This window comes from Asterias amurensis, chromosome 16 (genome assembly GCF_032118995.1).
Source record: "Asterias amurensis chromosome 16, ASM3211899v1".
In the NCBI taxonomy this organism is placed as follows: domain Eukaryota; kingdom Metazoa; phylum Echinodermata; class Asteroidea; order Forcipulatida; family Asteriidae; genus Asterias; species Asterias amurensis.
In genome coordinates, this window is record NC_092663.1 from 15,120,942 (window position 1) to 15,134,612 (window position 13,671).

The 13,671-nt window shown below is 42.6% G+C and overlaps 1 protein-coding gene across 2 annotated transcripts in view; it reads right to left on the reverse strand.

Annotated features, from left to right (window-relative positions):
- Positions 1 to 702: 702 nt before the first annotated feature.
- Positions 703 to 13,671, reverse strand: part of LOC139948741 (solute carrier family 23 member 1-like) — a 47,470-nt gene continuing 34,501 nt past the window's right edge. The window contains exons 11-16 of one of the 2 annotated variants that reach the window (XM_071947037.1): positions 13,230 to 13,359; positions 12,495 to 12,638; positions 12,026 to 12,121; positions 8,660 to 8,884; positions 7,172 to 7,205; positions 703 to 4,462 (exon numbers count right to left, since the gene is read on the reverse strand). In XM_071947037.1, the coding sequence (XP_071803138.1) occupies positions 4,456 to 4,462; positions 7,172 to 7,205; positions 8,660 to 8,884; positions 12,026 to 12,121; positions 12,495 to 12,638; positions 13,230 to 13,359 (636 nt within the window). In that variant the 3' untranslated portion in view covers positions 703 to 4,455. The remainder of the gene's footprint in view (positions 4,463 to 7,171; positions 7,206 to 8,659; positions 8,885 to 12,025; positions 12,122 to 12,494; positions 12,639 to 13,229; positions 13,360 to 13,671) is intronic. The other variant, XM_071947039.1, reaches the window with a different exon arrangement.

Here is a 13,671-nt window from a genome sequence, read left to right on the forward strand (position 1 = left end):
TTACCCTGGGTGGAGAGAAGCTGATGAGTAAGTGTCCTGCTTGAAAATAGAAGTGTCACGACCGGGATTCGAACCCTCATCAGGATGACTTAAACACCAGAACTTGGGTCCGATGCTCTTATATCCGCTCTACAGAGACACCCTGCTTACAGGAACACGTTGCCTTGGATCGGACGAGTTGGTCTATAAAAAAGCGTTTGTAACCGTTTGTTATAAAATGCATATGGTTGGAAAGATGTTTTGAAACCAGAATACAATGATCCAGATGTTTTGAAACCAGAATACAATGATCCACACAAGTTTGCCTCGAAATTGCGTGGTTTTCCTTTTACTGTGCGAACTAACACGATCGGCCATTTATGGGAGTCAAAAATTTGACTCCCATAAATGGCCGACTGTGTTAGTCGACAAGGTAAAAGGAAAACCGTGCAATTTCGAGGCATGTTTGTGTGGATCATTGTATTCTAATTTTATAGCATCTTTCTACCTATATACATTTTATAACAAACGCTTTTCAAAGACCAACTCGACCAATCCAAGGCAACGTGTTCCTTTAAAAACAATTTGAATTAGGATTTGGGTTAGGGTCAAGTGTTTGCTCTGGTCAGGGTGATTATTCAGGTAGTACATGCATTAGGCTAAGCTACCTTGATGTTCATAAACCATCTACAAAAACAACTTGACCAGTACACGCCATTATTACAAGTTAACAGTGAGGTATTTTTATTTTGGATAAAATATCACACACACTCAATAACAAAAGGGAAGCCTAATTAGCCTTAATTATTTACATCACAGTTGTCATCATCAATCTTTAGTTCAAAACCTAAGAGCTATGTCTCAAGGGTCCATTTATGACCATTCAGTACAGGCCTGGGGCCAATTTCATAGAGCTGCTTAAGCAAAAAATTTGCTTAAGCACGAAAATAGCTCGCTTATTTTACACATGTTACTGGCCAAAATTTCCTGCCATATACATTGCTTATGACTAGTATTAAGCTGTTGTTTACTTAGCATTACAATTGAGTGGAGTCTTGGCCGGTAATCTGATTTTACTAAGCAATGAAATTTTTGCTTAAGCAATTTTTTTTGCTTAAGCGGCTCTATGAAATTGGGCCCAGGTTGTGTCATCTTCAAGAGGACAAGGCGGTTTTCATTTTATAAAGGGTGCACTTCCAATGACAAATCTTAAAGTCTATGGGGAACTTTTGAAGGGGCACCAAGACGAAGGCAGAATTTCATATTGCTGCTTATTCAAACAATATTACTTGAAAAGGTCTGCTAAGCAGAAATGAGCAGGATACCAGTCACAAACTGTACACATGCCATTGTAGTATGGTAGCTACACTTATTCTGGTCAGCATAACTTGGCTGTGTTCAGCTACTTTTTTTTATTTTTTAGCAGCTCTAATGAAATTGGGCCCAAGCCCGACTGCAATTGTTTCATTCGGACTTCAGGGGCCGACTTCACGAAACTTTACCCAACTGTGTAAGTCCACTTGCGCAACGTTTATGGCCTAAGTTGCGCCATAAACGTTGCGCAAGTGGACTTACGCAGTTGCATAAAGTTTCGTGAAAGCGGCTGTGGTTAATTTACAGACACTATTTTCGTTATTCAAAATATTCAAGTGAACTCTTAATATCTAGTCAGAATAAAATCAAAATATTATGGGTCTTTTTAAAGTTTTTTTATATAGAAATATATATCTTCTTTTTTTGTATTTATTCATTGGCAATTTATTTATAACAATTACTTTAAGTATAGCTAAAAACAGTTTGGATACAACCCTATAATTTTAATTAATAAAGAAAACATAACAATATTACTGAATGCCATGTGTCTTCTTAATTTACACACTGATTTTTCACACCATCAACTTTTTGACATCTTTGAAGTTTTTTTTTCTTCAAAATTTCATCTCATTTTCTTTCACCATTGTGCGACAATACTATAGAGAACTTCACATTACATTAAGTGAACCAAAAAGAAGTTAAATACAAATCAATACACTATTTAAACCCTCCTACTCTTGGTGCCCTTTTTTCAGGGAGTGACCAACCCTACAAAACAATTCAATCACACAGGTTTTGTAGTGTGGCACAACTGTTTTCAGAATCACTTGTGTACTGTGTAGACGACTCGCTAAATTGAATTTTACACACTGGCTGACATGGTTTATCTATAAATCATGACCACCGTGAATGGGTCAGACAGTACGAGGGTTGACTATGTACAGTGTGGATGCATTCACGCCACAATATCAAATTGCAGGCTGTCATAGTTTGTAATTCAAAACCACTATGAATGATATTGAATGATCAGACAGTAGGAGGGTTGACTGTGCACTGCTAGACGCATTTACCACTTCATATCAAACTACAGGCTCTCAAAGATTATAATTTCCATGCAAAACCACAGTGAATGTTATTGAATGATCAGGCAGTAGGAGGGTTGACTCTGTACTGTGTATATTCATCCACCGCATCATATCATTTTACAGGCTGGCATAGTTTATCATGCTCATTCAAAAACCACAGTGGATGATATTAAATGGTCAGACAGTAGGAGGGTTAATTATAGAAACTAAATAATATATCCAACAAATATTCAACTAAATAGTATTAACTGCTTTCAATACAAAAATATAAGATTAAACCTTAGTTATTTGTTGAGCACAAGCACAGCTTTTTTCCATTCACCTTGGTTAATACTATTGGCTTTGTGAGGTAAAGAAATATTATAAACCAATTCATCTGACGTCACCACGTAGGACGAATCTTGGTTGGGCCCCATTTCTGGAGGCAGATTCAAAAGGCACAGTATACCTTTGGTTTGTGGATTGTTTTAATTCCAATACAAATGAAGATTAAGGAAAAAAAACTAAACAGGTGAAAAGGTGGTAGCGTTTTGGAGATATCGCCGAATATCTGAAATGCTGAAATGTGACTATCTGGGTTTTAGAATTTCAAAAGGTACACCCTTTAAAACTAAAGAGTTGAATCCAACATTTGCATGAGTTCGGTGAGTGACTACACTTTGAAAGTGTTGGACCCAGCATTTTGTTTGTTTAATCTAGCATTTTAAATTGTTTGGTCCAACGCAAAACGGGTCAATTAAACAATTTAAGTGTTATTTCAACATTTCTATAATAAAAAAATCTTTGGAATCGTTGGATCAGCTTTTTAAACGTTAAACTGGCACTTAAATTGTTGACTGAATACTTTAAAATGCAGGACTTAACACAAAAAATGCTCGATTCAACACTTTAAAAAGTGTAGTCACTCACCGAACTCATGCAAGTGTTGGATTCAACTCTTTAGTTTTTAGAGTGCAAGTATCTTGCTTAAAGCCATTGGACACCTTCGTTAAACAGTGTTGTCCAAAGGCCCACACTTCGTGTATTACGACTTATATATATATAAAACAACAAACTTGTGAAAATTTAGGCTCCATCGGTCATCGGAGTGGGGAGAAAATAACGGGAAAACCCACCCTTGTTTCCGCACGTTTCGCCGTGTCATGACATGTGTTTAAAATAAATCCGTAATTCTCGATATCGAGAACTGATAATTGTTTTAATGTTTTCTCAAAAAGTAAAGCATTTCATGGAATAATATTTCAAGAGAAGTCTTTCACCATCACCTTCTGTAAACCCTGTAAGTTATTTGTAAATCTGTGAACTTTTATTGTTTTTTCTTTTCCGAAAGTGTATAATGGCTTTAAAATAACCCAACAGTACACACAAAGACAAGGGATGCAGAGATACAATGTTTTGACATAAAGCATTTTCCTGCGAGATTTGACTTGCAGCGTTGAGTAACAATCTTGTTGCACTCAGCTGCACACAGTGATAGTTTTATGTCGAAAGAATCAAAGCAAAAAATGTCATCAAAAAGACTACTAATTTACCAAGAAACCCAAATAAAGTTTTACAAATAATTAACACAAAAACAAAAAGGTTATTAAGTAAATGCCACAAAACAAACCCCAATTATATCATAAAATATTATAATATACAATCATCTTTAAAATACACCAAACGAAACTGAACATCCTTTGGAAGAAACCTGTGCAATCCCCATCCCCCCCCCCAAAAAAAATAAAATAAAAATAAAAATATTGTCCAAAGTAATCAATTCTGTTAGACCTCGCTGTCAACTCTTAGAGATCAGACGTTTGTTTCATCAGGAATTTAACAAATTCCAAATCATTCAGTCGTTTTTTAAAATGATTTTGACCACCATTTAAGGAAATTTAAATTATGAAATAATCTGAGTTGACAACTTCTGGATAAATCAGTAAGAATGGAAACCCCCTAAAAAAAAGTTAAGTGGTACCTTAACCTTTCCTTCAAGAAAATTAGAACGTTACAAAGGCTGTCCCTCTCAAGAAGATCCAGTTGCATACAGGAAAAATCCGTTGCTAGGCGGCCATTTTAAAATTGGGTATTTATCTCAGGATCTACAAAGAAGAAACAAAAGGAAGAATAATTTACTTGCTAGAGTTTATACACTGAAATCTGAAACAAAAACACATGCAAAGAAAGAAAAAATGGAAGGAATCGGGCCAAATTTCAGTTGCCTTTTTGAGTATTGGGTGTATACAGACAAATTTTAACCTACACCTTAATTTCTTTACCCTTTATAGAGATCACAGCGGTCGGAAACGACTTGTATCAAAATGCCTGTAGCGGTATACAAAGGGCTGCAAAATTTGACTCAATTCCCTTCAAACAAAAGGTCAGGGCAAAGGTCATGACATTAATTGACATTTTCCAATATTTACCATGTCAATGTAGAATCTATGTTTCAAAACAAAACCAAATCTCTGTGTCAAATTTTGTTTTTCCCCCTTCACTTTAACAAGAAAGAAATTGTGAAAAAATGAACAATATTATCCATGTCTGGCACATGGTGATGATTATTTAGAAAGGGTTAATATCGCATCCACCATATCTCAAAGTCGCTTATGGCTTCTGCTTACTATGAAATTCTGCGCTTACCGCCCATAGATTCATGCACTTTAAAGGGTTCAATAAGCATAGAATTCTGAGGTAAGCCGGGCTTCAACTTATGAACGGGCCCCCGTCAGCTCTCGAGTTTTCCTCCACCTGGAAAAATCAAATACTTGAAACCAACCCAAAAATGCACCCACTTGTGTATTCTGTTATACATAAACTTGGAAAATCCCAACCTCATAATGTTTAAGCCATGCAGGTACCAAAAGTAAATAACTAACAGGCCTCAGCTGTTGTTTCAAAAAGGGACAAAAAGTACTGGGATTGGGGTGTGGCGGGGGTGGGGGTGGGATTCAGGGACTAAGAACAGTCTCTCAGGCAGTTTGAACACAATTAACTCTTTCGTACACCAACCGGTTGCTATATGGACCAGTTTAAATCATTCAACTTGGGGATAGGGTCTTACCAAGTTGTTCTTAAAAATGTTGAAATTATTTGCTGATCCCTAGCAGTGGGTTTTTAAAATCATGCCATTCTAAATTCATGTTCGATTATAGATTAGATCGGTCTTCCATATTTTATTGTTAGTATCCTTTGTTTTATTCCAATTGGTGTGTCATTGACGAGCGTCCTAGTTCTTCAAACCCAATATCTAGTGTTATCAGCAGCAAAGTGTCGGTTCGAATCCTGGTCATGACACTTAAGTACTTTTGAGCAATTTAAAGGTACTTAAACATAGTTGCTGCTTAAAAGGTTGGGATGGTGTATTCTGCTCTATCGGCGTTAAGGTTTACATGCACAAGGTGGATTCATGCAATTAGCGTATAAACGCAGCCTAGTGCTTTCCAACCCAATACCTGGTGTTATCAGCAGCAGTGTGGGTTCAAATCCTGGTCATGACATTTTAGTTTCCTTGAGCAAGACACTTAAACATAATTGCTGCGTAAAAGGGTTGGACGGTTACTGTATTCAGCATTTAAGGCTCTACATGCACTAGGTGGATCCGTGCAAGTAGTGTATTTAAACGCGCCCTAGTTCTTTCAGACCCATTCTCTGGTGTTATCAGCCGCAGACTGTGGGTTCAAATCCTGGTCATGACATTTTAGTGCCCGTGTGCAAGACACTAAAACATAATTGCTGTGTAAAAGGTTGGGACGGTAGTGTATTCTGCGTTGAGGCTTTACTAGCACTATGTGGACTTGTGCAAGTAGCATATTTATACGACCTATAGTTCTTTCAGACCCATTCTCTGGTGTTATCAGCAGCAGAGTGTGGGTTCGAATCCCGGTCCTGCTATTTTAGTGCCCTTGCATAATTGCGTAATTGCTGCGTAAAAGTTTCGGATGGTGTATTCTGCTCTATCGACGTTGAGGCTTTACATGCACAAGGTGGCTCCGTGCAGGTAGCGTATAAGTGTTTTTCTAATCAAAGAAAAGTCATTCAAGTTAGAAAGAATAGGGAAGAAGGGGGGGTCAAGTCATCAAGGAATTTGAAAAGTTATTTTTAAGAATAGTTTATTAAATTGCTGAGTAATGTTACCAGGCATGATATTTGGTCCTTGGGGAAATAGTAGGAAGGTTGGATTGATTACAAGGGCTGACCCACATGTTCGCATGGTGTAGGCTCTAATTGACCCAATTCACCTGACGTCATCATCAAAATAATCAGTGGACACTATTGGTACTAAGTCCAAATAATTATCAGCATAAAACCTTACTTGGTAACGAGTAATGGGGAGAGGTTGATAGTATTGTGAGAAACGGCTCCCTCTGAAGTGACGTAGTTTTCGAGAAAGAAGTAACGTTCCACAAATTTTATTTTGAGACCTCCCGAAATCAAGCATCTGAAAGCACACAACTTTGTGTGACAAGGGTGTTTTTTCTTTCATTATTATCTCACAACTTTGACGACCAATTGAGCTCAAATTTTCACAGGTTTGTTATTTTATGCATATGTTGAGATTACACTAAATGAGAAGACTGGTCTTTGACAATTACCAATAGTGTCCACTGTCTTTAAGGAGAAGAATATCATGCCTGTGTGTCCAATGGGAGAAGGTTTGGAAAAAAGACAAAAACCATGTCAGTGGCACTCGTTTTCTACGAACTAATAATACTACCATACAAGAGGAAAAAGTTGGTCTGGAAGGGGTTAATGTTTTGGGAGATTTGAGAGTACTTGTAACTGGTATATCATGCCAAAAAAAAACTTGCTTTTCTATAAATTCAGCTGGGACCGTAGTATATTCTGTGAAGAAAATGGAAAACATAAAAAGAGAAAGAAATAAACAAGTGGGAAAAGTGCATTAATATGTAAATAACAACACAACAACAAAAAGTGCCACTATGGTAAAGACTTTTTCCGACATTGGGTTGGATTGGTATTGGAATGGTATTAATTGGTTTGGGACTGTGCTGGAATGGTGTGCGAGTTCGCTTCTTTTGGTTTGGGTTTGGTTTGGGATTGGTACATGTATATTGACTGGTATACGAGTTGGTTTGGGTTGGTTTTGAATAAGGGAATCAATGTGTGGTGAAGAGGTTTTCAACTAGTGGTTTAAACCCGCCGAGGCCTGATTCTTGATCATTTTACCGAGGCGGTGTGTGAGTCGGTTTCTCATGGTTATGGTTGGTATCGAACTGGTTTCAGTTGGTTAAAATTTTCATGGTGAATATGATGGGAACCAATGGGTTTCAATTGGAAGTGAATTGGTCCAAATCATTAAAGGCCCGAAAACACAACAGAAACACAAAGTCAAACCAATTCAAATCAATTGGTAATGGAATAGGTCCAGTTGGTCCCAATTTAATGTCTCAATTGGTTTAAAGTGGGTGTTCAAATGGCTTCAATGGGTTGCCAGTTGGTTTTTGGATTTGAATGGGTAATTTTCAGAAGGGATACTAACCACCCCCCCCCCCCATTCCCCCAAAACCAAGTCATGTTTTTGCGTACGATGATTATTTACAACAACATGATCTGAATGATCTCTAAAGGAATGTGTAAACCACATGTGGTGTGTCGTTGCCGAGCAGTCTTTGTTCACCTGACCCAAGCTCCGGTGTTTCCAGCAGCAGACAGTGGGTTCGAATCCCAATTATGACGCTTTTGCCAAGCTTGATCACTTATATTATAATTGCTTTGTAAAGAGTTTGGAAGGTAGTGCATTCTGCTCGTCCAGCCAGCTGGCTCCTAGTGGACGAAACCATGCATACATCCTTACAGACTGTGAAGGGGATTGCCCTGGGCCCAATTTCATAGCGTTACTTAGCGGCCGATTTTGTGCTTACTGTGTGATTTCCATTTCATAGAGCTGCTTACCGTAAGCACATAATAAGGCATGCTAACCTTCCAGTGCTTACCGCACAAAAATAAATGACGTCACAACACAAATCCACGGTAAACACGCAATATTGCCGCCCAATTTTTGCTAACCTGTGAAATACGCTAAGGCTTAAGCAAATTTTTCTGCTACAGTAAGCACGCAAATTTGCTTACCGTTAAGCAGTGCTATAAAATTGGGCCCTGTTTCACCCCCCAGGAGTAGACGGCAACGTGTCCCTGGTGACAGTTGATAATGGTTAGACAGCACAAATCTGCCAAGTGTAAGCCCTCATCTTAAAGTGGCCGCCCAACCTTGTGAGTTGGGCAATAACTCAACAACAACAAATATAAACGAAATTAATCGATCCTGAATGACTTACTGTTGTCAATACTGGGCGATTCTCGCTTACAACAACACGCCATGCACCCACATCCATTGAACATCGGACACATCGGGAAGAATCTGAGGAAGTTAAATTTGCGAAGGAACTTCATCCCGATGGGGAATTCATAACAGCGTAAGATCTCTTCAGTGATTGCGGGATCTTGATTGGCACCGCCGTACTTGTTACGCCATTGGGCGATACCTCTGTCTTCATCACTACCTGGAAAATTCAAGGAGTAAACACAATCAGAAGCAACCTAACATTTTTGAGGGACGTCATATAAGTTATTTTGTTAAAGTTACCCCGGACAGACACATAACTGTTGTGGGTATAGGGTTTGAATGTCGCCTGATCGCCAAATGTAAGGGGTAAAAACGGCGGCAGGGGAGTCAAATCGGTAGGTGAGGCTTGGTAAGTGAGTAGGGGCTAGAGTGGTGGGCATGGTAAGTGAGGCTAGGGGCTATAGTGGCAGGCTTTGGGGGTGAGGCTAGGTGCTATAGTGCCAGGCTTGGTGGGTGAGGCTTGGGGCTATAGTGGCAGGCTTGGTGGGTGAGGCTAGGGGATATAGTGGCAGGCTTTGGGGGTGAGGCTAGGTGCTATAGTGCCAGGCTTGGTGGGTGAGGCTTGGGGCTATAGTGGCAGGCTTTGGGGGTGAGGCTAGGTGCTATAGTGCCAGGCTTGGTGGGTGAGGCTTGGGGCTATAGTGGCAGGCTTTGGGGGTGAGGCTAGGTGCTATAGTGCCAGGCTTGGTGGGTGAGGCTTGGGGCTATAGTGGCAGGCTTGGTGGGTGAGGCTTGGGGCTATAGTGGCAGGCTTGGTGGGTGAGGCTTGGGGCTATAGTGGCAGGCTTGGTGGGTGAGGCTAGGGGATATAGTGGCAGGCTTGGTAAGTGAGGCTAGGGGCTATATAAGTGGCAGGCTTGGTGGGTGAGGCTAGGGGCTATAGTGGTGGGCTTGATGAATGAGGCTAGGGGCTATAGTGGCAGGCTTGGTGGGTGAGGCTAGGGGCTATAGTGGCAGGCTTGGTAAGTGAGGCTAGGGGATATAGTGGCAGGCTTGGTGGGTGAGGCTAGGGGCTATAGTGGCAGGCTTGGTGAATGAGGCTAGGGGCTATAGTGGCAGGCTTGGTGGGTGAGGCTAGGGGATATAGTGGCAGGCTTTGGGGGTGAGGCTAGGGGCTATAGTGGCAGGCTTGGTGGGTGAGGCTAGGGGCTATAGTGGTGGGCTTGGTGAATGAGGCTAGGGGCTATAGTGGTGGGCTTGGTGGGTGAGGCTAGGGGCTATAGTGGCAGGCTTGGTGGGTGAGGCTTGGGGCTATAGTGGCAGGCTTGGTGGGTGAGGCTTGGGGCTATAGTGGTGGGCTTGGTGAATGAGGCTAGGGGCTATAGTGGTGGGCTTGGTGGGTGAGGCTAGGGGCTATAGTGGCAGGCTTGGTGGGTGAGGCTTGGGGCTATAGTGGCAGGCTTAGTGGGTGAGGCTAGGGGATATAGTGGCAGGCTTGGTAAGTGAGGCTAGGGGCTATAGTGGCAGGCTTGGTGGGTGAGGCTAGGGGCTATAGTGGCAGGCTTGGTAAGTGAGGCTAGGGGCTATAGTGGCAGGCTTGGTGGGTGAGGCTTGGGCTATAGTGGCAGGCTTGGTGGGTGAGGCTAGGGGATATAGTGGCAGGCTTGGTAAGTGAGGCTAGGGGCTATAGTGGCAGGCTTGGTGGGTGAGGCTAGGGGCTATAGTGGCAGGCTTGGTAAGTGAGGCTAGGGGCTATAGTGGCAGGCTTGGTGGGTGAGGCTAGGGGCTATAGTGGTGGGCTTGGTGAATGAGGCTAGGGCCTATAGTGGTGGGCTTGGTGGGTGAGGCTAGGGGCTATAGTGGCAGGCTTGGTGGGTGAGGCTAGGGGCTATAGTGGTGGGCTTGGTGAATGAGGCTAGGGGATATAGTGGTAGGCTTGGTAAGTGAGGCTAGGGGCTATAGTGGCAGGCTTTGTGGGTGAGGCTAGGGGCTATAGTGGTGGGCTTGGTGAATGAGGCTAGGGCCTATAGTGGCAGGCTTGGTGGGTGAGGCTTGGGGCTATAGTGGCAGGCTTGGTGGGTGAGGCTAGGGGATATAGTGGCAGGCTTGGTAAGTGAGGCTAGGGGCTATAGTGGCAGGCTTGGTAAGTGAGGCTAGGGGCTATAGTGGCAGGCTTGGTGGGTGAGGCTAGGGGTATAGTGGTGGGCTTGGTGGGTGAGGCTAGGGGATATAGTGGCAGGCTTGGTGGGTGAGGCTAGGGGCTATAGTGGCAGGCTTGGTGGGTGAGGCTAGGGGCTATAGTGGTGGGCTTGGTGAATGAGGCTAGGGCCTATAGTGGTGGGCTTGGTGGGTGAGGCTAGGGGCTATAGTGGCAGGCTTGGTGGGTGAGGCTAGGGGCTATAGTGGTGGGCTTGGTGAATGAGGCTAGGGGATATAGTGGTAGGCTTGGTAAGTGAGGCTAGGGGCTATAGTGGCAGGCTTGGTGGGTGAGGCTAGGGGCTATAGTGGTGGGTTTGGTGAATGAGGCTAGGGCCTATAGTGGCAGGCTTGGTGGGTGAGGCTTGGGGCTATAGTGGCAGGCTTGGTGGGTGAGGCTAGGGGATATAGTGGCAGGCTTGGTAAGTGAGGCTAGGGGCTATAGTGGCAAGCTTGGTAAGTGAGGCTAGGGGCTATAGTGGCAGGCTTGGTGGGTGAGGCTAGGGGTATAGTGGTGGGCTTGGTGGGTGAGGCTAGGGGATATAGTGGCAGGCTTGGTGGGTGAGGCTAGGGGCTATAGTGGCAGGCTTGGTGGGTGAGGCTAGGGGATATAGTGGCAGGCTTGGTGGGTGAGGCTAGGGGCTATAGTGGCAGGCTTGGTGGGTGAGGCTAGGGGCTATAGTGGCAGGCTTGGTGAGTGAGGCTAGGGGTATAGTGGTGGGCTTGGTGGGTGAGGCTAGGGGATATAGTGGCAGGCTTGGTGGGTGAGGCTAGGGGATATAGTGGCAGGCTTGGTGGGTGAGGCTAGGGGCTATAGTGGCAGGCTTGGTGGGTGAGGCTAGGGGCTATAGTGGCAGGCTTGGTGAATGAGGCTAGGGGCTATAGTGGCAGGCTTGGTGAATGAGGCTAGGGGCTATAGTGGCAGGCTTGGTGGGTAAGGCTAGGGGCTATAGTGGCAGGCTTGGTAAGTGAGGCTAGGGGATATAGTGGCAGGTTGGGTTAGGTGCTAGAGTGGCCATGACGATTTTGTGCTTAACGGGTGCACCATCAAATTTTTCATTTCATACCCTTGCTTAAGCAAGGTTTTTTGCTTACAATAGGTATTAAAGCAAACAAAAAGGGTCCTTAAAGCCTCTATTTTGCTTAAGCACCTTAAGCTTACCTGGTATTGAGTTATCCAAAATGAATCCCAGGAATCCACCGACGAACATGTTGGTCTCCAGTAGCACAATTAGAATCTGATCAATTTCCGTCACACCTTCAAACAAAAAAAGATTTATTTAGAGCAAACGAAAAATGTTTGTGTTCTGCAAAGAATTATGAGCAAGATAAGAAGAAACTATTGAACCAGACTGAAGCAGATTAACTTAACAGAACATAGACATAACTAGAGGTTCAAGTGAGCAAGACAAAACTAGACTTTAACTGGAATGAAGTAAATTAAAATACATTGAACTGGAATGAAGAAGACTGAACCAAACAAAACTGGAGTGATCTGGCATAAACTGGACTGATCAAGTTCTGCAGTAGACTTGCACATGGACATATAACAATAAGACTAATTTAGATTTATTTTTACTGTCAATAAAACTGGATTGAACAAGACAGAACCAGATAGAACCGGTACCTACCTGTATTAATGAAGGACTCATTGTCCCTTACCCAGAAGGGAATAATGAAGCCCATGATGATGGAGAATCCAATAACAAAGAGATTACGAGATGAGTTGAGGTTGACAAACTGAAGATTGGAGATTCCCACAGCTGTCACCATTGCTATTGGATAAAAAGAGCAAATAAACTTTTGACATTCATGAGAGATTTTCTCAACTTAAATGTTGTACATGTATAAGGCTGTGTCTAAACTGATAGCGGCGGCTACGGCTAGATTTCCTAGATTTTTAGTCGTAGCCAAAACTGTAGCCAGCAATTCCGATAATGAGCATTTTTTACGCTACTTAATTCCTCACAGACAACCTCGGTGAATAATGGCTGGTCCTAGTTCACACTTGAATCGTTTTACGCCTGATCTAGCCCACTGAAATTGAAAACCCCAGGGACTAACCACCCCTGCTCTGGAGTAGGGGTGAGCGGTAAAACCCTGGGGTATTCTTGAAAAATGCAAATGAAACCCTGTAGAATAGGGACCTACTTGTAGGCGGAGACCGAGTGAATGTGTGTTCCGGGTCACCGTGGGGTAAAAAAAAAAAACAGCTGTATTCCGAGAGGATACAAGACAATGTAGGAAAAGGGCTATATGCTTGGTCTGTGATTACATGAGGCAAAAGTAAACTTTTAAGCCAAGAGGCAAACTTCACTGCCTCGATTCTTAAAAGTATACGATAAGACTCTACCATCTCAACTTACCGAACATGACACAGAACATTCCACCTACGATGGGGTCAGGGATGGTGACAAAGAGGGCGCCAAACTTGGCAAACATTCCCATGGCGATCATCAACGCACCACCAAATTGAATCGCACGGAGACTGCCAACCTGGAAAAGGGAGGAAAGGGAGGAAAGGGAAAAGGACAGGTGAAACCTGTCATGGTTTTGATTTCTCTGCTTAATTGGTTAATTTCCTTTGATTTTAACAAAGAGGTGATCTCCATGGTTTTACTCTATTATATATATTTACTTCGTCCAGTACACTGTATATTGCATCTGTGGGAATGTTCTTCTGTTCTTCAGCCAATCTTAATCTTAATCTTTGCACCCCATAGTCATTGTTTATTGGGACCTGAAACCACAAGTAGCACTAGTCTCATTTGCATACTCCTTGTATTGATAGTTGTTTCATGTTTATTC